The sequence below is a fragment of the Parambassis ranga genome, chromosome 12, assembly GCF_900634625.1.
Source record: "Parambassis ranga chromosome 12, fParRan2.1, whole genome shotgun sequence".
In the NCBI taxonomy this organism is placed as follows: Eukaryota; Metazoa; Chordata; class Actinopteri; family Ambassidae; genus Parambassis; species Parambassis ranga.
Window position 1 is genome coordinate 9,386,211 of NC_041032.1, and position 23,582 is coordinate 9,409,792.

Consider the following 23,582-nt stretch of genomic DNA (forward strand, 5'->3'; position numbering starts at 1 on the left):
CACCAACACAAAGATTTCTCATTCTCCCTCCCACACCTCATCTGCCGGCTGTGCCCACGCACAAACAATTCAGTCTTAAATGAAAAACTCACAAATATTATTAACGCAAACACATTTAATTTCTGCTACATAACACGGAGAGAGCAAAGAGCATGCACGCACCTTCAGTGCATCCTGTGTGTCGTCCAGGCAGTAGACTCGGATATGATACTCCATTGCAGGGCAGGTGACGGGGCCGAAGATGGCTAGTTTGAGGCGCTTGGTGGTGGCAGCGCTGAGAGATTGACCCACGAGGCAGTAGGTACCCAGCGTCTCTGTAAGGATGTGGCAAGCCTCGTCATCCATTTGGATGTAGCAGGGTGTCGTGAAGTTTTCTTCACCTACAACCACCACATCCTACAACAAAGAGCAAAAGAAAGAAAATATGTGGGTGATTGTAAGATAAAAAAAAATATCCAGAAATATCAAAAGTTCTGTTATACCACCGTAGTACAAAAAGATGAAAATAATTCTTTTTTATCTGCGGACAAGTAAGGCCAAACTCTGTAATAACAAATACAGTTCTTTGCTTCTACTTTCATGCAATTTCATCCCTGTAAACAGAACTATTCAGTACAAAGGACTACAAATTCTTCAGTCCAATTTCTCATTTTACTTTCTCTGAAGTCAGTCGATGTGATATTTATCACAGTGAATCTAAAACAGCACAACAAAACAAAAAGCATATAAATAATAGAGGAAGTGAATAAATAGGTTCAAAGCTGGTTTATTTGCTATATTTGCTATATTACAAATGTTTTCCTGATGTTTACCAGCTAACTGTAGATATCAGATGTCTTATAGCTGTCCAGCTCTATGTTTTATTTATTTATTTAAATTTAAAGTACAATAAAGGCCATGGCCTTTTGTACAAATACTGTCATTTGTTTTATTGTGTGATACTGAGAGAAAACAGACTATTTGTTGTTGACCTCTACAGTATGTCTCTCTTTCTTGCAACCCTCTGCGTTTCTGTCTTTTCATCTCTCTTGATCTTCCGCTTTTCTCTCCGTCATTTTGTCTCTAATCCAAACACTCCTGTGAGCTGCACACTGGCATTAATTCAGCCTATTATGAGAGACAGAAGAGGAATTACAGCATTTTATTGTGAGCAAGGCCGTTAAACAGCAGTATTATGGCTGATCATTAGACTCTTTAACTGCTCCTGTGGGACGGTATTGGGGCCTCCTTATTGGGGGATAATTAGAACGCAGAGTGGGTTTCTGCTTCATACATGTGTGAAAACAATCAAACATGCAAACACATAGATTTTAATTTATTCAGAAACTGCATTCATTATCTGTGTTTTTCTTTTTTTTGGAGGCGTGAGAGGATTTTTGTAGGAGAGTTACTGAAGCAGAAAGCCCCACATGTTCCTCATTATATGACCTGCTGTCTTCATCATCATCACAACAGCATGTTTCCTCAGCGACACTGTGTGACTAGATGTGTGTGTGTGAATGTGTCTCGATGGGAGAAGTGTGCTGCATCCTGGATGCCAAGGGAACTGATTATTCTGAATATAAACATCCATGAATTACTTCTTTAGAGGAGCTCATCTCTCCTGTTTCGACTGCAGTGATAAAAACTCATCTTGACAGGGCATGTCATATAAAGCAATATTTCTCTCATGCAGCGTGGAGGCTGGCCTCAGTGCGGGGGAAGAAACTCATATAAAGGAAGCTGCCGTCACCTTACATATTACCATCTGCATGTCTGACAGGTCAGAGATGTAATCAATAGTTATTTCTTATTTTTTAAAAAACACTCAGTTTACAGAGATTTTATTGGATGCCCCCCAAGTAATTCATCAATGTCACAAAGGCATGTGGGGCCAGTTGGGCAGTTTTTCTGCTCCATAAGTCATGTCACCACACCAGCAGGGGAGATGGTGCAAAAGGCTTCTTGAAAATTATGTTATTCAAGCCACTGTTTAGTGATGAGCTGATAGAGAAGATATAAAAGGATGATACACAGTTGAATTTCCCTGTTTTTCTCAGTGTATTGCACTTTTTGGTTAATATCTCTTCAATTTAGCCTAAATTGACTAAAATCCAGTTCTGTTCTAACGTTAACAGCAATCACTCTGCTTGCTGTAATGGGTTCTGCTTCGGCACAAATGTGCTTATTAAGTGTTGCCACCTTTCCCTTTAAAAAGGTCTAGACACACAGCTCCTGAGACTTCATTAGAAACCACATGGAACGAATCACTTACCCTAAAAAGTGCTCTCTTGACAGGTAAGTAAAAGATGCTAACAACGGCTTACAACATGATTTGCCACCGCAGCTGTGTCACTGACAGATATGTTTGGGTGTGAAGATGACCACTGGACTATATCTAAGTTAACTTCTAACAAACAGCTTCTGTGATGATGAGGAAGTGAAGTGTCTCTACAAAGGATCTTGGTTATTGTACCATTTGTGTGTCTGTGTGTGTGATGAAGACAGTAAGGAAGGAAGATAAGGAAGCACAGAGCTTCTAAAAACACAGCACACAAATACAAATATGCCTTATAAAAGCTACAAGAGTCTGAGTAACACACATTCCAAGCTTTGACTATTTTACTGCTGGTTGCAGCAGAGGTTTCCTCTGAGCATTGAGCTGTGCAAACAAAACAGCTGAAGCTGATCCCATTCAACTCATCCATGCTGTTGATCGTCCCATGCCATGCAGTATATCATTGTTTCGCTTTTACAGTACTCTTTTCTTTTGCTCCACACTGACCAGAATTCTAACCCACCAAAATCATTGTGGGATCTCTAATGGATAGATTCCATCTGTGAATGTTATTCCAACACATCATTTTAATGCTTCAAGAGACTGTCAAAAGGACAGTTTCTAACATAGCCATAGCGAGAGTCGACTGCAGCACAGTTTTCACTGTGAATCCACACATCTCACCTCCCACTGGCTCTGCTGTGACTGGCTCTTCAGCTGGATCAGCCAGTCCTGTTGGCCGTCACACACGGCGCAATGGTGCATGGTAATGATGACAGGTCGAGTCAACAGGGCCCCGGGGGGCCCACAGCTCACCACAGGGCTCAGCACTGTTTGGCCATCATCCACTGAGGGCCTGGAGGTGAACGGAGAGTAAAATACATACTGTTTAGTGTGTGTGTGACAGCAGTCTTGGTGTATGTGTGACACGATGGAGCTGACAAGAATAAGGACAGCTCTGGGGTGTTGATGCGGCAAGTAGCACAGTGTACCTCAGGTTGTCCTTTCTCTGAACCGTCACATACATCTCGTACACTCTGCCCTGAGGAATGGCCCCCGCTGGAATTAGCAGGCTCACCCCTGGGAAGCACGGAAAAAGACAGAGACACATATAAAACAGTCATATACAAGCTGGGAGTTATCAGGTAGACCAGAAAAATAATAACTGTCAATGCAGGGCAAAGACAGTAATATGACATCCATATTAATATACATTAATATTAAAACTGTGGACGTAATGCAAAGTAACATCGGACAAGCATTTCTATATGAGTGGTTTCTGGTTATCACATATATGAAATTATAATTCACCCAACCCCTTTATACCCATGAAGGCCCCCTTTAGAAAATAAACCTCAAAAATTGGTGTTTTCCACCTGCCAAAAAGTGATCAAGGCCTGAGTGAGTGCATGAGTGGTTATTTTTGCTCACTTACTTGATTTCATTCTTGTCTATGATATTTTTAACAGATTATCCTCCAACCAGCCACTTTGTTCTCATGAAGACCCATTTAAAGGGTCAATACACCTCAAAATTGCCTGCCAAAAAGTGATTGTGGTATTATGGTTTTTGGATTGTGTTATTGAATACATTTTTTAAACAGGTAACCAGTAACCAGAATAATTTAAAGCAACCCTCCCTGCCCTGCTAGTGAAGTATTGGCATTGCATGTTGCTGCAGTAACAGCTACAACTTATCAAGCTGTGTCATTATAGCATCCAGAGAAGAGCTTTTGCTTCATTTGATGCAAATTCCATCAACAGCAACTCCAAATCTACAGTTAAAGTTAACAATTTTCCTTTTATTGGTCTACTTTTACATGTAATGTAAAATATATCACTAATTTGCATATAACCAGCTTATTTCAGACCAGTCGAAGGCTTGTGAAATATTTGTTCTTAGTCATATGGTTGTAATTGTAATGTCCTCCCATCACACACAGAAAAATTACTTCACTTAACTGCCTGTGCCTTCTCCTGTGGCACCAGAAAATGATGTGGCATTTCATTTCTAAAATCAATGATCTCTCTACTCTTCACAGCTTTCCCATATAGCCAGCCTGATTTACATTTTTCTCACTCAGATTGATTTGATATGATGTCCTGTCCAATGTGTTTTTAGGGAACCTATCCCCCAAATTCCCTCATGCATATACACACAAACACACACAGACAGTCTCTCTCTCTCTCTCTCTGGAGGGGGTTTCTCAGATAGCTCATCGATTTCCCATGTCCTTGTACTGAACTTTTCAAAAGGTGACAGACAGCTCAGTTAGCTAGCTAGCAAGGCAATCACAACTTCACCACGGGGACGTCTTGCACAGTCCTCTGCCTCACAGCAAAGCTTCAAAGAGATGGGAAATGCTTTTTAAGATGCAAAATACCAAACAGCCACACAGACAGTGCCACAAAATATTTCATTACCCAGACACACAAACAGATCAAATATCAAATGTGCTTTTTCCCTCTTCCTCTGCCTGTGTAACATGATGAGGTGGCTGAGCACAACCAACAGCTGAGAACATTTTTGCAGGTATCAAAACCAAAAATGAAAAACTTAAGAAATGTGAGAAGTCTGTGTGTATCCTTTAATGTCACTGCTAGTTTGTCTACGCCTGTCAACAGACGTCTGTGGCATGTTACAAAACAGCCCCTGTGTGTTTGAAGTGAGGACAACATTGCTAATGTAGGCTGCCAGAAACAATATACTTCTCCTTCAGTACTTCTAGTGCAAACACCTCAGGTATCAATCAGCTCTCCCTGATAAGTTGCATATGTCTGGTAGAGGTAAGGTCACTCACCTCTGCATGCAGGACATGAATTGTAATGCACACATTTGCTTGGAATTTAAAATGGATTTCTTTTTGAAACTGGATATTCATAGAATTAATATACCACTGTCCACTGAATCAGAATCTACTGTTACTATATCATGTAATGTCACAAAAATAATGTTTTTAATGTTGTCTAATCAACATTCATTTTCATTGTTCCTTCTGCATTAAACCAAAAACAAGTTATATAAAAATACAAGTTGTGGTTAGTACAGTAGGGGTGCCAGATAATTTCCTGGCCAGACACAGTGACTTCCTGGAGTCTTGTCATCACTGTGAGGTTGCCAGGCAACCAGCAAAGTCACCAGGAAGCTAGTTTCATGGGGAAATTTTTTTGGGCTAATGAGTTCACCAGCACATTAAGAGTGACACAATAGCGAGAAAAGCTCTGATGTCATGATATCTGATATAATCGCTTAATCTGGAGAAAAGCTCGGCCTCGATCACAAGTCTCAACACAGCTAATTTTTTTCATGAATGCTGTGTACCTAACTTAGTCATTGTGTTGTACAGTACCTGAATTGGGCACAATCAGGTGTCCTCCCTGTGAGCTGAAAGAGCCAAGAGCTGTGCACGATGGATCTCTGGTGCGGAGCAACGTCTGGGTCTGCGTGCGGCGCCCCATCGTGCTGTCACTATTGTCCAGCAGGCAGTGCGGCAGCTTAGGCGACAGTTTAGAGGAAAATTCTCCTCCCAGGTCATCCTGTGGTGTCACTAAGCCTGAAGAATTGTACACCTTAATCTTCAAGTTAGGAAGAGGGTCCAGCAGAGGGGAATTGGTCATGGGGATTTTGTCGGCCACATCATGGAGGGCGTAAACTGGGCCGCGGTACATGGCCGCGGCTGAGGTCAAATCAGGAGGGGCTGTTAGGAGATCAGCTACAAAGAACAAGAAAGGACACTAGTGAGAAAAAAGTGGTCACAAGAAACCATGACCACTGTTGGCAGCAATGAAGAAGACTACAGCAAGCTTCACTCTTTTGTTTTTCACTCATTAGGGAAGTCTACTGCAGCACCAAGAAAAATGTTACTCTGCCAGAGAAGTTACAGGTACAGCTGTGATTCATGGTAACAGATGGCTTCACTAGCATTCAGTTCAACCAGTACAAGGATGAATGTTCAATAACTGGGCTGAGTGGGTGGAAGAAGGGCAGTGGAGGCTCCCTGTCCTCCAGCTCCTCCACCCCCTCTCTGTTTTTCAAGTTTCTGAGTCATACAGATGTTAATAGAAGTCACGGCCGCACTAAAAAAGCCACTTGGAGGAGTGGCGAAACGTCTTCAAGAAAAAAAAAAAAACAGTTGTCTCGATATAAACTCTTGCACAGAAGTCACAAAAGCTATTCACATAATTAATTAGTGGCAGGGAAGTAGCATTAATGTTTGTGTTAATTAACTAACTAACGCTATTTTGTAACAATTACTCCCAATCTTATTAGTTAGCCATAAAAAAGTTTATGTCATCAAAAAGCCAATCTGAGGACTCACTACGACTCCACTGAGGACATCCGTTACTGACATGCAAACTAACTATTTACAACATAATTACTCTGATTTGTCTGTTTCCCTGCAGTATCTTTGTCCAGCTCCTCACCACCTGTCTTCATCCCTGCGGTCATACTTTCCTGCATCACCAGCCTAAATCTAATTACAGTTTAATATGCGACATAGAGACTGGCCTGATTATGCTTTAATGATGGGGCATACTTTGGCCTCCCGTCGCAACGACAAGCATTTTAATATTTTTACCATCTCTGCCCTCATCTTCGGTCAAATGAGAACATTTACATTCACACCACGACTGAGTCTCAACATATCTCAATAGGTTAATGTTATGGGTTGCTAATACAAGTGATTTCCAAGGCCTGACAACGCAGATCTATCTAGTGCTGGGTAGTGAACCTGAAATGTGCCTGTATCACTAAGTATCAACAACTGTCAAGCGCCAAAAACTAGAAGTTAATACACACTCAGATTTGTAGTCTTGTTTACTTCCGCCCTAGTTAGATACACAGATCCTAAATTCACCTACATAAAATATATTAATTTAATTTTAACGTAGCAGCTTTAGATAGAATTTTGGTGTCTTGAACATTTTTTGGCTTCTTTTTTTATCCGTCCATTAAATAAGCACAAATACACAGAATAATTTCATGTCCTGATGAAACAGATATAACTACAGTCATGTATAAGTACATCCCTCAGAAAAGCCTATTTTCAGCTTATTTGAACAAACAAACACCCTCTTTGGAGCAATGCATATTAATTAAGGTCCTAATAGTCAAATGACTCATATCATTGACATTTTCAAGTAATTTTCAGAATTGCAAACAAAAGTATGATTATTCATACATACACCACTATATTAATCACAAAAGAAAAAAATCTAAACACTCCGATCCTTTATGTTACCAACCTTTGCGGGCAGTTTTTATGCTGACTGGCTGGAACCCTCCGTTTAAGGCAGAGGAATCAAGGATGTCAGAGTTAAAGTCACGGTGGTTCTTCCTGTAGATGAAGAGCGCCACAACGACGGAGATGACCAGGCACATGATCACCGCAATGACAATTCCCACATAGAGAGCTACGTCATCTGTACTGGGGGCCACTTTAGGAGATGGAAGGGGGAAACACACAAAACAGAGATAGCATAAGCTTAAGATCTCATACATTTACATCAGTAGCATTAAGTGTTATCTTTCAGTATATGCAGAGGTTGTGATGAAGCCAGTATCAGCAGACTAATATCCTGGTTTACAATTGAGCCGGATATTAATAACCATCTACTGGGAAATAAATGCACACAGTACATCTCCTGTCTTACTTTTATTGCAGTTAATGCAGACCTGCTGTGGATCTGAGTCCATAAAATAATGACAACTGAGAAATGTGAGGAGAGATAATGTATGCATGTTTGGCACATGTTTCACCTCTGCTTTGCCATTAATGTTCAATTTTGACATGAACAGGTGCACAAACATTAGTCACAAGACCAGACTTGTATTAAAATGGTGATAATGACCAGTGGATTATATGTGAAGATGAGCTGTATACAGTGCACAGTTTATATAATGATAAAGAAGGAAAAAAAGATAATTATGGTGAAGTCTGAAGCACAATTAATACACAACGTTGCTTCAGTGCAAACCAATGACACACTGATCTCTGCTCTGAAGCAAGATCAAAAGTTGTGAACAGGGAGATATAGATGTTTTCATCTTCAAATTACCGTGCTCTGTGTTGGAGTTCAGAGTCTGTTTCTATCTTTGTTCTTACACTCTGCAGATAAGATCTAGACATAGCCTGCATTTCTTAAATTGTCTTTCATCTCTCTCTGTGTCTTTCTGTCCACTTTCCAGCTGGAGAAACCTCTGTGATTAGCAGGCCTGGCATGGTTATGTGTGGCTGTTGGAAACACAAGACTCCGACAGGCCCTCATTACAGATCAGACCTTTTAACGGATGCCTTCTGACAGTTTGAGCTCTCTATGGTGTTTTGATAAAGGGTGTCCTTCACTGTCACCAAGTTGACAAATGGGGAGCAACTTTCCTTTCAAGGCAATAAAAGGCCAAAAGGCAAATATGTGTACCTACACTGCTGAACATAGAACATCTGCATTGTGCATGTGAAAAACACCAAAACACACAAATGTACAAGACAACAAAGAGATATATATACATATATACATACAGTATAACAACATATATATATATATATGTTGTTATACTGTATGTTGAGGAAATATGTAAATTATGCAAAGGAATCTGCACCAGTAGATGGCAGTATAACCCATACATCCACGAAGATATGCATCATGGGCGAGCATTTGCGTAAATTAGCCTCATGTGTCTCAGGGATACAGATGGCACTCAGTCTGTGTCTCCTGTGTTCTCTACCACGAAGAAGGATAAAGGAGAAGAAAGCAAGAGCAGAGTGCTTTCTTGACAAGTCAAAGTCAATGTTGGTTTATCAAACAATCGTGCTCCTTACTTCCTTTCCCCCAGTTATCACTAGATGTATATTTCTATATGAAACTTTTTATTTAAAACTGTATCAGCCAATTAAAAGTCCTGAACTTACACATCTAAATTTGTCATTCCTTTCCAAACAGTGAATTAAATATATATATATATATATATATATACACATTTTTTTGGATAAAAAAAATACATTGTAGCCATTTCCTTAATGGCTACAATTGCAGGGGCAAGGTCCCATTAAGCATTTTATTTCCCTTAGTTCTTATAATGGACATGCAGTCAGTGTCACAGCCTTTAAAGACACCACATTAAAGATGGATCCTCATATATGTTGAGCCTCTAATCCCCCCTGTAGCTGTGACACAGACAGAAAGCAGAGCAGAGCCAGTGATGAAAGTCTGAAAATGTAATTTCACTGCGTTCCCTCTACCAAGCTTCCCCGCAGTTATTTAACATACATCCCCTGAGTCGAACAATCTCCAATCCGTGCTTTGATGATAAAGGCAGCAACCTGCTAAGTGTACGCATTAAAATGTATCACTTAGATTAATACATCCCTTTGAACATGAACCATTGTCAGAAAAGGAAGTGTACAAGACATACAGAGAGGTACACAGAAAAAGGCTGAGACACAGAGACGGAAAAAAATGTGAAGTGAAGTCAGCAATAAAAAGAAAAAAAAAACTTTTGATATTAAGTCATATGAAATCATACAATGTCAGGAAAGAGCTGCGTCAGTCCCACATTCATAGTCTGGAACATAACAACGACCCAAAATAGGGAAAAGCAGAGAGTGCATCTCAAGATCCTGCAGTCAGTCTGGGATGATTATGAAAAGACAAAACACTTGAAGCTGATCAAGCTTGCCCATAACCTGATATAATGTCACTAAGACTCAGACCTCGTATCTATATATCTACAGCAGATACAGGGGGACATCTGATCTGGGTTGGTGATCTTTGGAGGATCCACTGCACCATGCAAGTGAACTCTGATCTGAGAGGCAACAGGATGAAGCGTATAGCATAATTGTATACAGGACGTTGGCAGACTTTTATTTAAGGAAAGGAGCTGACATGAAATGGTTAATAAGACAGGTGGACACAAAAATGGCAAACATTTTGCTGTAAACATGTTTTTTTTGTTCTTGTTTCTGTTGTTTTGTAACGACTTCTAAAATCCTGCTGTTTTCAAAGAAATAATGTTTTCTAATGAATTATCTGGGACCATGATTGTAAATTCAGTTTGGCCACAGCATGCCATTTAAGTCCCTGCTAAAGAAAAGACTAAACTAAAAAAACACATATTACAAAGACAGACATGAAAACAAATGTAGAAATAATAAAGCAAAAAGAAAATATATAACAAAAAACAATAACTCACATGAGTTTCCAAAATCACTTTTGCCTTTTGCCTCAGATGACTTCTGATCTAAGGAACCTTGAAGGGAGGAAGGATTGTGGATGGAGAGAGGACGAGAGAGGAGGGGAGGGGAGGGAGGAGACGAGGGGAGAGGAATGATGAAAATCAAATTTCGAACAGAAAAAAACAAACTCAACAAATGAGACAGCAACAAAGTCATGAGCAGGAGTGATGACACAGGGAAGCGATCTTTCTTGATTTGGCCCCTCCTCTCCATATCTGTGTATAGAGCATAGAGATGGATGAGAAGAGCAGGGGGAACATGGAGGTTCTGTAAAGGGAGTGGGTACGATCCATCAACTGGGCTTAGTGCCTCAGCAGCAGCAGGACTGATGCTGGCAGGTGAGGGGGAATAGAGGGGCTGATAAAGTGTGGGCTCCAGCAGAGTCAATAGAACCTACAGCCTTGCATCTGTCACTGGAAGGTGGATGGAGAGGGTAGTGCACGAGATAAAAGGAATGATTATGTTAGGAAAGCAGGAAATGGAAGAAGGCTGAAGGACAGTGATTTGGAAAATCAGAGACATGTGATTTGGAGCAGAGATGGTTTTTTGGGTTCCCTTTTTTGGTTTGGCTTTGTTGTGGTCAGGGTTATATGTAGAAGTGGAAAGCCAGCCAGGCAGGCAGGAATAGTGCGCACATAATATTCAGTCTCCATGGGACATCCATAAACAACTATACAAACAATGAGGTCCTTATTGGAAAGGGAGAGAGCCACAGGCAGACAAGTGGACTGACAGGAAAATCAATGGCTTGATAGATGGGGCTGGTGTGTATATGTAATCAAGCAACGGGGATGCCAGTGCTGGAGAAAGGGGGAGGTGGCTGCTGGGGTCAGTCTAACGGATGGCCCGTTTGAACCCATCCTGTAGAGTTTCTGTTCATCCACAGTATAGCCAGAGTGAAAGCATGCTTCAGTGGGTGGGCTCAAGGAAACATCAGAGACCTCCAGACAGGCACAGATTATTCTTCACTGACAACAAAGTGCTGGGAAAGTAAAGGGGGGGGGTCATAATACAGGAAATCATTGTCTGTGTTCTAGCCATTAGTCCCTTTAATATGACAAATTTACAACCTTAGGGAAATACAGCTGCCTAAACCGATATCATTTGAACAGCTAGGATTTATTTCTGCTTTCACTACTTCTGGTATTATGGTTGATATTACATGACAAACAATACTTGTATTCTATCACCACTTTTCAACCCCATATAGTCATAGACTTCTACATCATATTCCTGGAAGGCTGACGTGAAGCTTAAAAGTCATTGGTTCTCAAGTCTCTGGTGTCTGATAGCAATAAAGCATGTGCCTTTGCTGGAGTCTGCACTCCTTCTTCTCCAGATCAATATGTCAAGAAAATGTCATGTTGGAGAGTGGGGTTAGCAAAGGTTTGGAAAACAACATCAGAATCAAGGAAGACAGACCACAGAGGGAGCGCAAAACAGAGATTTAGACAGGTCAGCCTTGGTGAACTGTGAAAATTATACACGTGTTATAGTTCTAAACGGGTAAAGTTTTCTCTGTAACCTCTCCAGCTCGATCTGAAAATACTTAACTCTGTTAAATCCAACACCCCAAACTCCCTGACAGTCTAAATGTGATAAATAAGCTGCAAATTGAATTATAACACAACTCCTATCCTTTATGACTCTGGTCCTTTTTTTTTCCTACAGTGCACAGCGAAAGGAAAGTTCTATTTGCAGCTCTTGGTCCTTATCAAATTCCTTTGGTGGAATTCTGCACTGGGTTGCAATTGAAAAGATTTAAATAAATTCAAACAACCGAAAATAAGATCAAGCTGCAACGGAATCCCGACACGCGCTCGCTCAGATTCCAGCCCTGCACAGGAGGGAGCAAATCAGCGGTCCGAGGTGAGTTCAGATTGCACACAACTTCCATTCCCAATCATATTTGCCATAACGTGAGCTTTTAGATAATGGGCCATTCTCCTAAATGCTTGTGGAAATGGTCATTAGCATTGACATAAGTGGCTTTAGCCTCTTAGCTTCCAAAAAAAAATCAATCCCTGAAATGATCCTAAATCTATATCATTATGGCTTTATATTCTCTGCAAACTCGGCCATCAATCTACCTAGAAGGCTTTCTGGATAGGCTGAGTTTCGAAGGGCGTTCAGAAGGGCAGGGTGAACATATGTTGTGCTTTGGGGGGAAATAAGATGAATAAGACAAATAAGAGCGAGTCAGTCTCAGCCTGCTCATAGATTTTTCCCAGATGTTTCAATTTGGTGTTAGACATACGAGATCGGCCTCAAAATTAGTCAATGCATTCCCATGAGACTGAAAAGAAATCACTGATGTCATAGTTTCCTGTGCTCAGAACATGTAGCAATACAGTATGTATTTACTTTGGACAGAGGCATGCAGATCCATCAGCATATTGATTGTTGTTGAGATGTACACTGTAACGTATACTACATCATTTGGACACCACACAGAAGGTAGCAGTTTACACTCCTATGGTGCAGCAAAATCTCAGATCAGCTGCAGTTGCCAGCTGTATCAAATTCAAGAGCCTCTGTTATATCATTAGTGTCACAGTCGCCATCTGCAATAGGTTATACGCACCATGGAGGCATCTGTGACAGTGAGTGGGTCTAACACCTTCAAGGATGTTTATTGGAGGGGAATTTTATTAAAGTAGACACAGAGTTTGACTCAGTTACTGTGCAGCTCTTTCCCTCTCAGCCTCTGGTTCTTCTTCACAGGAAAGAAACCGACCAGAACTTTAATAGATAAAGTTCAGAGTATTAAATACTTTATCCTGTAACCACTTAACACTGCACTAAACACGCGTGCTTCTGAGCAACTGCAGTGTGATGCAAACCAGTGCATTTATTATATGGCAGAGGGAGCAGGACTGTTGGCTTGACTGTAAAAAACATGGCTGTTTTTAACTCACTGGAAGAAAGAGAAGCAGTAAACTATTCCCTGCCTGCAGAAAAATATCTGGCTGCACCACAAACTGGCTTTGGCCCATTTTTGTTAGCAAAACAACAGTAAAAAAAATGCCTGTGAATTCTAATGCCTTCTGTGTACTTTGAAGTCACTGTAATTCTAAATAATTACATACAATAACTCACACAGTGCAATGTAATGGGCCAGCTCAGGAAAAGGGACAAATCTGAACTCCACTTTGTGGCCTTGTGTTTCCTTTCATTGGACCTGAAATTGAAGTACCGGTAGTTGTCATGGCAGCTTAGTAGTTGTTATGTAATTGACATATATTATTTGAAACATAAATCCCTCAATTCTTAGCTTTAGAATGCTTTAAAATTCCCCATGTGACATCTTTTTTTTTTAATCAGAAAGCTTTTGTGTATTATACATGTAAAAATAAAGAGAAACAGATCAAGTTATTGTTTATGTATGAGTGAAGTGAAACAGACTGATTGAGCGACAAGGTGAGAGTGTCATGTAAAGATGTGAAAAACACAGCATGGTGATGAAAAAGCACAGTGAAACTCCTGGTCAAAGGGTAAAGAGATTTCTCTGGTTGGCAGGTCAGAGAGAGTAGCAGAGGATTAGTCGGGTACTCACTCTGCATGCACAGCCCATCGGTGCAGTTCTTAGACTGGAGCACCATGCCCTCACAGTCCTTTCCCCCGTTTTTGGGTGCTGGGGCGCTGCATTCTCTTCTCCTCCAGTGGGTGCACTCGGTCCCACAGGTGGACCACTTACTCCACTCTGTCCACAGGCCATCCACTATCACACAACACACAAGACACGTGAGGGTGGAGTGAACGAAATGGCACATGAGAAGATGAAGACAAATGAGCGCATGAGTGGGTGAGCGGAGACGTGATCGAGACAGTGAGAATATGTGGGAGAGAGACACACACGTAAGCGTGGAGGCACAAACAGGGCGAGATATGCAAACGTAGAGTTGCATCATACTTTATGCATTTACTTTTTGTGCACCTAAACCTTTTCCACCCACTAATAAGTGGGCGTATTGTAATTTAATGCCATACCTGGGCAGAGAGGATTACACGGCAGCTTCTGAATGCCTTGCCCTTCACAGATGGCTCCGCCATTGAGTGGAGCTGGGTTGGTACAGCTACGCGTGCGTTTCTGGTAACCACGACCACAGCGGCTGTTGCACACCGACCACTCTGTCCATGTTGACCATCCACCATTCACTGAAAGACATAATAATGTTAAAATACCAGGCATTGTAAACATGAGAATACCAAAAACCTGCATAGATTAGAGTGAAATAATATTAATTAACACTGAAAACACAGAGCTCACAGCTGTCTCAGGTTACAGCAATGCGGTGATTATATGTGTATCTACTGTTTATCTTTTGCATTTTGACCCTGACATCTCAGGTCGTTATTTTGTGGTGCAGCCAGACAGTAAATTCAGGTCAGATTGCTGCATTTTCCATTCACTGATTCCTCCTAATGCCTCCTCTTCCCTCTCTCATCCATCTCTGTCAGTGACTAAATCCAGTGCAGAGTGACACCAGGGCTGGTGGCTGAGAACAAGTCTGCGGCATTTTGAGCTGGTGGAGCTGGGCCCCTCGGAGCCTTCGACTTTCAGCTTTTAAATGTGACATGCTTATGAGTGAGACCCAAAATATTGGACTCTAGAGGAAGTCAAAGCCCCACATTTATTCACCGTCTGCTTTCCTTCCTCCAAGGATTAGGGCTCGATCTTCACTCCTCCTTTTCTTCTCCGTCCCTCTTCCTGTCTTTTTTTTGTTATCAACTCATTCTTCCAGTGATCTTGTGGTTGGTTGGAATGGAACCCACAGGGCTAAAGACACTCTGCCTATCCTTCTCATTTTTCCATCCCTAGTAGCGGATACCTCGCTGCTTTATCTTCTGGGTTTTCCCCTGCTAGTTTGTGAGGGGAGTGCAAATGCTTCCACATACAGCATACATGCATGTGTGAGTATCCTGTTTTGCCGGGAAAGAGGAAAAGATGAGATGACATCAAAGCGTCCTTTCCCCCATTTACCCTGAAATTGTGATTTTTTTTTTAATGCAAGAAAACCTAAAAAGGGGGTTGGTCTGTTTACCACCACCACGTCTACTATCAGCAATCATCATCATCTTTAGTTGTACAGCCTACATTAGCGACATGAAACCCTTCGCAGAGATTGTTGTCCCTGAAATCTGCTCTCTCTTGTGGTTTCTAAATCACCCCTACATTGATCCCAATCGGCGACATTATGTTCACTTAACTGTAACCATAGTAGATAAACAAAACAATGCTAACAATGCTACACCTCCAGTAAGTCAAGCAAGAGAGATGGCGGGGAGAAGTGAAGAGGAAATTAATTCTAGATTTGAAATTTAACCTTGGTGACAGTATCCATTTCAAGCTTTTGTATTGTGCTGTCTGTGCGTCCACATTTACACACTGCATCTTTCCTCCAATTTGTGCTGTACTGTATGTATAACATATCACATTCTATATGCAGTTTCCTGTCTGAAACAGAGACTTGATGTTACTCAATTCCCAGCGGTAAATCAGCAGTACAACGTTGAGCTCTATCAAGCACAGGATGAACTCTGTCGGTCTCAGTTAAATGAGCTATCAAGCCAGTCATTTCAAACATTAGAACAAAAAAACAATGTCTCAGGTTCTAAGGAGCGTCTGCTTCATGTGCCATTTGTTCTGTCTTGAGTAGCTTCCAGCAGGCGTTGAAGTTTAACTTCACAACCGTGCTGTGCAATAACAGCCATGTTAGTTGATGTCAGGGAGACAGTGGGTGAGTCTGTGTGAAACCACAGCAGGAGTCTCTTTAAGTATGGCACAGCCACATCAGCACCTCTCAAACTGTTCAGAAAATCACAAATCTTCCATTCAGCACACACCTTCCGGCAGGAACAAAATGAGCAAATGTTTCACACTGCAGGAGACAGAGAGGGATTTATGTTATGCAGAGTGACTCTAAAATGTATTTTATTTTGAGAGGAGCTGACCTTCTGAAAGGTTTCAACACTTTTTCTCTGGATTAGGATGACCTTATATTTGGACTAGGTCACTTTTAAAAAGCCAAAGCTGCTATTTTATACCTTTGTGAGTAGCACCATGGTTGTACACTTCTTAATCTGCTTGATAGTAGACAAGAACCCACAAGGATTGCCATTCTACCCACTCTACTTATCTTAGATGTGTGAGGATGCGTTGGTCACTTACCATAGACAATAACTGTGGCAGTGGTGCTGCGCCTCTTGGCCACGATGTTCTTTGCCACACAGGTGTAGTTTGCAGTGTCAGAGAGGCGGGCCTGTTTGATGATCAGGTTGTGATCGATGGTTATGTAGAAGTTTCTGTCGTCTGCAGGATCAATAACATCCTCATTCTTTAACCACTCCACCTGAGAAGAAGAGGAAAGAAAGAAGAGTTCAGGACTATCAGGTACTTTAAAATGGAACATTTGAGACAACAGTTTAAGTCATTTAATAGCAAAAAAAACACCCATTGTCAAGCATTTGAACAGTTATAGTTTTTCTTTTTTTCAGTCTAGCCTCTCAAACAACACTCACTGCCAGGATTAGAGCACAACTATTTGTGTCTCTGAGGTCTTGCTACAAAAAGTCAATAGCTCCTTTTATTCCACCCCAAGAACAAAGCACTACAGTAACAGCAGCATCGTCAGACAGCAGAGAAAACTCTCCACAATTCATAAAGCTGAAAGAGAATCTCTGACCTTTCCTCATGAGTTCCATTTCTCCAAATGATACTGATATTGAGCTCTTGGCACTATAACAGAACAGGGGATCATTAGAAGCCTTTATTTGGCTGTATTTCACCAGGATCCCTTCCTTCTTCAAGAGGTGTAAAGGTTTAGATTTTTGAAAGGAACACGTGCCGCCTCACACTCTGCAGCCACTTTGATTCAGAGATATTTCCTGCTTCTCTGTTTTTCTTCAAAGAAACTGTCCTGTGATGAGGAGGCCTGGCAAACAGCTAACTTCCTCTGTATTGTGATAGCCCATGAGAAGCCGGGGCCTGATAAGAGATAAGACACCACGAAGCAGTACAGGCAAAGATAAGCGAGATGTTTATAAAGGCGCTTTCTCATGAGAGATAAAGTATCTCAAAAAGTGGGGCAATAACCTGATATGAGTCCTGTCAAGACAAAACAGTCACTGTTGTTGGATTCCTTAGGAAAAAAAAACACAGAAACCACATGTAGTAGCGCAGAGATTTACAACACATCTACCACTGTTATACCACCAGCACTGTTAGAACTTTTCTAAAAGAGAAGATGGATGGATTGTGATGTGCAGTGGGGCTGTTTTTGTCTCCAGTTTCACTGCTATCTGCGCTAGTTTAAAGGCGACGGATATCAAAGATAGCATCATCCTCACACCTCTGTAAAGACCGCCTTCTCTCTGCTCCAGTGGGAACACACTGTAGAGGCTGAGAGGTAAATATTTTCCATAATTTCACATTTTACATCTCTCACAAAGTGCATAAAACACTTACATCACACAGCTCATAACACACCTATCCCCATGACAAACTAACATCTAAACAAACACCGGGAACAATGTCAATATCAAAGCAGAGCTTTACAGTAAAACTCATTAAGCTTCCTGTACATTCTCTGCTGTTTTTCCTCCATAAACATGTATCGGCTTAATCAATTTCATGGAGCCAGAGGGGATACGATTCCATCACTAGCCGTCTGCTAACTGAAACCAAACCTTCCTCTCATTCCAGTACAATGTAATCATCTTTATGAGCAACTCTACAAAAAAAATTTATTTAATTTAGCTCTGGAATCTTGAAAGAAACATTACATTTACACAATGGAAAAGCAAGATATTCAATATCTGTTATTACTGTTTTAGACCAAAGACCACACGAGAGAAAAGTCACACACACACAAAATGTGATATTGACATTAATTTCACAGATTTCTTCATACATATTCTAGATATCAAAATGTTTCATACACTTGTCCATGAACAATGCATGAATGAGCACCATTAATCATTTCAGTATGTGATATGGTGTTGCCTTATGTTTTTATTTATTTATTTTTACAACTAAAAGGTGTGGACACCTGTTGATGTGGCAGTTAAACATCTGCCATGACTTTAAGCAGTGGAGAAACACACCTCAAGATTCTGAGCCGTAAACTGCTGCTGAGGTTTGTAGCATCTGGTGATCGTTAAAAAAAAACATTTCCCCCTGAAGGTTTGACATCGAAAAATTATAACTGTATAAAGTTTCACTTAGTCAGTGAACATAAGGGAAATTAGTTTCTGACTACGTTGTGTAAAATGAAGAAGGAGACAATGGCCATAACCTCATCCATCACTGCTGAGAATTCTGTCAGTATAATAAGAGCAATATATGAAAAGCTATCAGTGTATTTAATAGGGAATGCATAGCACAGGTTGTTGCCTGTTTTTGTTACATCATCATTAATCTTCAGTACTGAATGACGCTGAAAAATATGACAAACACTAGCCGAGAAAAGAACCCCCATGTTTAGAGAACAAAGATCTGACAGTGATCTGATTGCCGTTTTGTGGGTCTTTTGTTCCCATGCTGAAAAGTGAGGGAACACACATCTCCAACAAAACAAATTAAGATGATGCAAACAAAAGAAACAGTGGGTTTTGTTGACATGATAAATATTTTCTCTTTTGGTGCTTGCATCAGTGCGTGCTGTGAGCGCGGGACATTAGGAAGTGAAAGGGTCTCTTCTTAGAATCGAGATTGACAGTTGATACAAAGAGGTGGTTTTTTCCAATTTTGCGCCAATCACAGAGGCAGCCTTTACCGAACGTGCCACGTTTAGATGTCAAGAGCAATTTCATATGCAAAGGTAATTAAAAATTGAACAAAAGAGCTTTTCAGTGCAGATGGAGGGGTGGGAGGGAGACAGAGTGACAAGAGATGGAAAGTGGTAGAAACTCATGTCAGAAGTTGGAGCGTGTGCGAGAGAGCAAAAGTGAGCAACAGTTTACCGCTCATGTATTCTGTTCTGAATATAATTAGTCAACTCATTAAAACAACAGTGATGAAAAGGTAATCTGTACACCAAACTTGTGGAAAGATTTCAGTTGATTAAAATTCTGCTGAAGACTACGTCTCATATAACACTTGTCCAAGTTTCTCTCATGCTCACAGACTCACAACATGCACACACACAAACACACACACACACACGCTCGCAGCTCGTTAGTGTCTGATTGGCAGTGAAACATCCGGAGAGGTAATTGGCACATTTCTTGTCATTAACGAAAGGAAATTGCCACATGTCAGCTGTCATAAAGAGAACCCTGTCGGGACGAAGACAGCCAAGTGACAGAGGGGAAAGACAGAAAAGGGCGAGAGAGTGAAAGATGGAGCGAGAGACAGAAAGATGGAGAGGAAGAGGAGAAGACGGTGAGACAGGGAGGAGAAGACAGATGAGTGAGAAGGAGAGCAGGTGCACACGCAGGAGGGCAGTCACTACTGCCAAAATACATATGATACATCATCACCAAGAGGCAAGGACGGACAAGAAAGAATTAAGATGGAGGAAGCAGGAAAAATGTTACAAGGAGGTGACTTTGTCATGAAGAGGTGAAGATTCCGAATGAATGAGAAGTAAAAGCCCAGAGGAAGAGGTAAACAAAGAAGAAAGAGATCTGACTGAGGAGAGATCCACAGTCAGGGTATAAAACTGAGTTCCTACAAATGCTGTATAAAAAAAAAAACCTTTTTTTTAACTGCATAACTTTTTCTATATTCTCATAATCTCTCTTTGCCTGATGGCAACCTGTTTACCTCCAGCTGTCCTATATGACTGAGGAAGGTAGTGTGTGCATGTTGAAGTCATGAAAGAAAAAAGAAAATATTTTCTCACAGGGAAAACTCTCCTTGAAGCTAACAGCCATAAACAAATACCAAGGAGATTTGCTCAAAATGTGGTCTGATCAGCTCCTGCCACCTGCCTGACCCACTACAGCTGGTGGCCAGTGGTCATACGTGAGTCCAGGTCCAGCTTCTTTGTCATTCCTCTACTCCTCCCACAAGCAAACATAACTGGCTGCAGACCCGACTGCGGCAGCAATGTAGGAGTAACCACAGAGTGGGATGTTTCTGCGCTTTGCCAGGGTGTGCCAGCACAACACTAATTAGCCCAATACACAGAACACACTGTATACAATCCACTCACTCGTTAAGAACCAATGCAAGGCAAAACCATTCATTACTCATTGCTGTTGTGTCAGAAATAGAGTGTACAGCAGAGTGTGGGGGTGGAAAGGGGTGTGAAATGAAAAAAGGGGGGAGAAAAAAAAATGTTCCTCAGCAACGTGCGAGACTCCTCTACAGAGAAGTCATTATGAGCTCTCATGCTTCTCCACATGAAATCTATCTATCTATCCAGTGTAATTTATTCATTTCCCTTTTTCACAGTATATATCCGCTCCACGCTTCAATGACACACCTGGAGAATGAGCCACAAAATGTTACAAACTGATTATTCAATCATTTGCTATCAGACAACAAGCCATATGCTCTGCATCTGCCTGCATGACAAGTATGGAAATGTGAGCTGTGTAAATATTCACAAGCCAAAATGCACAAAGGTGTGATTTCTCGAGATGTGACAGAAAAAAAATGTAAGTATGTGCTTGTATTTGAGTCTGTGTGAGGAATGAGAGGCTTCAGGGTGAATGACTGTGGGTGGAAAGATGAAGGTTAGGTCACACAGGTGTGGAGTTGGTGCAGTGAGTACTATAGGTGATACAGACTGATCACCACACCAAAAGTATGACCTCCTCCATCTCTGACCTGTGTTGAGCTCCCCACAGTCTGTGGAAGGAGACTGTGACATGAATGACAGAGTGCTGTCACTTTAAGTCTAATAGCCAGAATAGTTTTAATGGTGATGATTTTTGATGCATTCAAATGTGGGTGGACTAGCACTGCTGAGAGGCATGGCACACACACACACACTGGCTGTTTTATTTGAAATATTTATTATTAACTAGCACAAACCATTACTAAGGATCCACAACTTGGAGAACTGTTTGATACACTCTCTGCACACAGTCCTTGGTCTCCCTGAGTCCGCCCTGGCCTTTAGAAAAGCTTAGATGATAAGCGGAGGGGGGTGGTTTGTGCTGTGAAAGATATGGGAACTCACTCTGTGTACCATCCAACCTTCAGGATCAAGGATAAACTAGAGTAGATTCACAAACTGTGTGTAAACATTTCAAAAATCATTTTAGAAATAGGTTATCCCCAAAACGAGAGCTGTTTTTTTTTCATGTTAAATGAGGAAAAACACCTCCTCCAAGTCCTTATGTGATTTGTTATTATGTGGAGCAATTCCCCCCCCTCCCCCCTCTTGTTCTCCTATGCCCTTTTCGTAACTGTAAATACGTTTGCCTCAAGTGCTTGGGAAAAGTTGCAATGGCTTGTCAAATACTGGCTCTTGGTAGAAAAAAGCTTCTTGGTGTTGTTTGCTTGTTATCAAATATTGACTCATATTTTCTTTCTCCTTCCATCAAAGACCTGATGGAAAAAAAGGATGACATTTTGCAGGTGCATCTGACCCACCGGAGGTAACAGTGAAAGGGCAGTGACTAACAGAGGAAGCTCACAAATGTGGGCTATTAGAGCAAATCACAGGCACTGCACAGGAAAACTGCCGTGATTGACAGGTGATTGCCTGAAGGGCAATCTTTGGTTGGGTGGTCGGGCCTCCTGACACCTTCTCTCCCATGGGTAACCTTAATGAAAATGCACTTCCTTTTTCACTGGGCACTAAAGTGTTGCTACTTTTTACACTCCTGGAACCCCTCAGCTTGGAAGAAGCCCTCAAATCCTCTAATGAGTGGAACTGAGGCGAAAAAAATAACACGATTCACTGACACTTACATGGTCTGATGTGTGGAAAAGGTGGACAATGGAGAGTCACGACTTATACGTATTAGATTTTACAGCTAGTGTGCCAAACTAAAACATGAAATGACTTTAATTATAATTTTAGAGGGCTATTGTTAAGGTTTGTAGCCCTGGAGTCCTCAGACGACATACAGCTTCTAGTGGATAATGTGAATTTTAACTTTAACACATACCAGAAGCTTTTCACTAAATATTTTTGTTAGCCAAACACAACTAAACTAAAAGCAAAAGAACTGGAACAAAATGAAAGCTCAGAGAGAAAATGAAATCTAAAAAGGAAACAAAAAAAAATTAAAGCTGCAAGCAGCATTGCGGGCCCTCGCAGACCTTGCAATCCACGGGGCTATTGCTGTCTTCTCTCCTATGCTCTTGTCTCCTATACTCTCCTGTCCTATGCTCTCTTTTCCTCTCATTTGCAGAAATGTACAACAAACACATGTTTACAACCAAACTGTCCTGCTACCAGTAGGTGGCGCTATGACCGTATCATCCTATTAGCATATATATCTGTTCAGACTCGGGTCCATAGCAGTAGTGTAAGATTTTGTCCACATTGCATAAAGTATATGGGTAGTACTGCATAAAACACAGCGAGTTCCTTTGTAATGGCGAATGGTCAACTTTGAGGCCACTCCCCCGCCACACGGTAATACTTTTGAAAGAGTTTTGGAATGTGTCTATTCCCTATGGTGTCCTGAGTGGACACAATGAATTTCAGCTTAATTGCAAGAAGTATGTGAGCCATGAAAAGTTTTGAAGCAGGGTCACAAATAGGCAAAAAATGGCCACAAAAGTCAAAATGGCGGACTTCCTGTTGGGTTTGGAGGGGGGGTCCAAGAGACTTTTTTGTGCGTCTTGGGGTGATACACATGTGTGCTAATTCTCATGATCCTGTGTCAAACTGGCCAGCGGGGCTACGCATTAGGGCAATAAATACAGTGAGTTCCTTTGTAATGGCGAATGGTCAACTTTGAGGCCACGCCCCCGCCACACCGTCAGACTTTTGTAAGAGTTTTTGAATGCGTCTATTCCCTATGGTGTCCTGAGTGGACACAGTGAGTTTTAGCTCATTTGGATGAAGTATGCGAGGCGTGAAAAGTTTTGTAGGAGGGTCACAAATCGCCAAAAATTAACAGAAATTTCAAAATTGCGGACTTCCTGTTGGGTTTGGAGGGGGGGTCCAAGAGACT

General features: G+C 41.3%; 1 protein-coding gene across 1 annotated transcript in view; it reads right to left on the reverse strand.

Moving 5' to 3' along the window:
• The window catches only part of unc5cb (unc-5 netrin receptor Cb), a 93,825-nt gene that overhangs the window by 2,858 nt on the left and 67,385 nt on the right, over window positions 1–23,582 (reverse strand). Inside the window, exons 5-13 of the mRNA XM_028417706.1 lie at window positions 16,666–16,846; window positions 14,484–14,651; window positions 14,050–14,214; window positions 10,451–10,507; window positions 7,504–7,695; window positions 5,607–5,969; window positions 3,250–3,337; window positions 2,942–3,113; window positions 163–396 (exon numbers count right to left, since the gene is read on the reverse strand). Coding sequence (XP_028273507.1) covers window positions 163–396; window positions 2,942–3,113; window positions 3,250–3,337; window positions 5,607–5,969; window positions 7,504–7,695; window positions 10,451–10,507; window positions 14,050–14,214; window positions 14,484–14,651; window positions 16,666–16,846 — 1,620 coding nt within the window. The remainder of the gene's footprint in view (window positions 1–162; window positions 397–2,941; window positions 3,114–3,249; window positions 3,338–5,606; window positions 5,970–7,503; window positions 7,696–10,450; window positions 10,508–14,049; window positions 14,215–14,483; window positions 14,652–16,665; window positions 16,847–23,582) is intronic.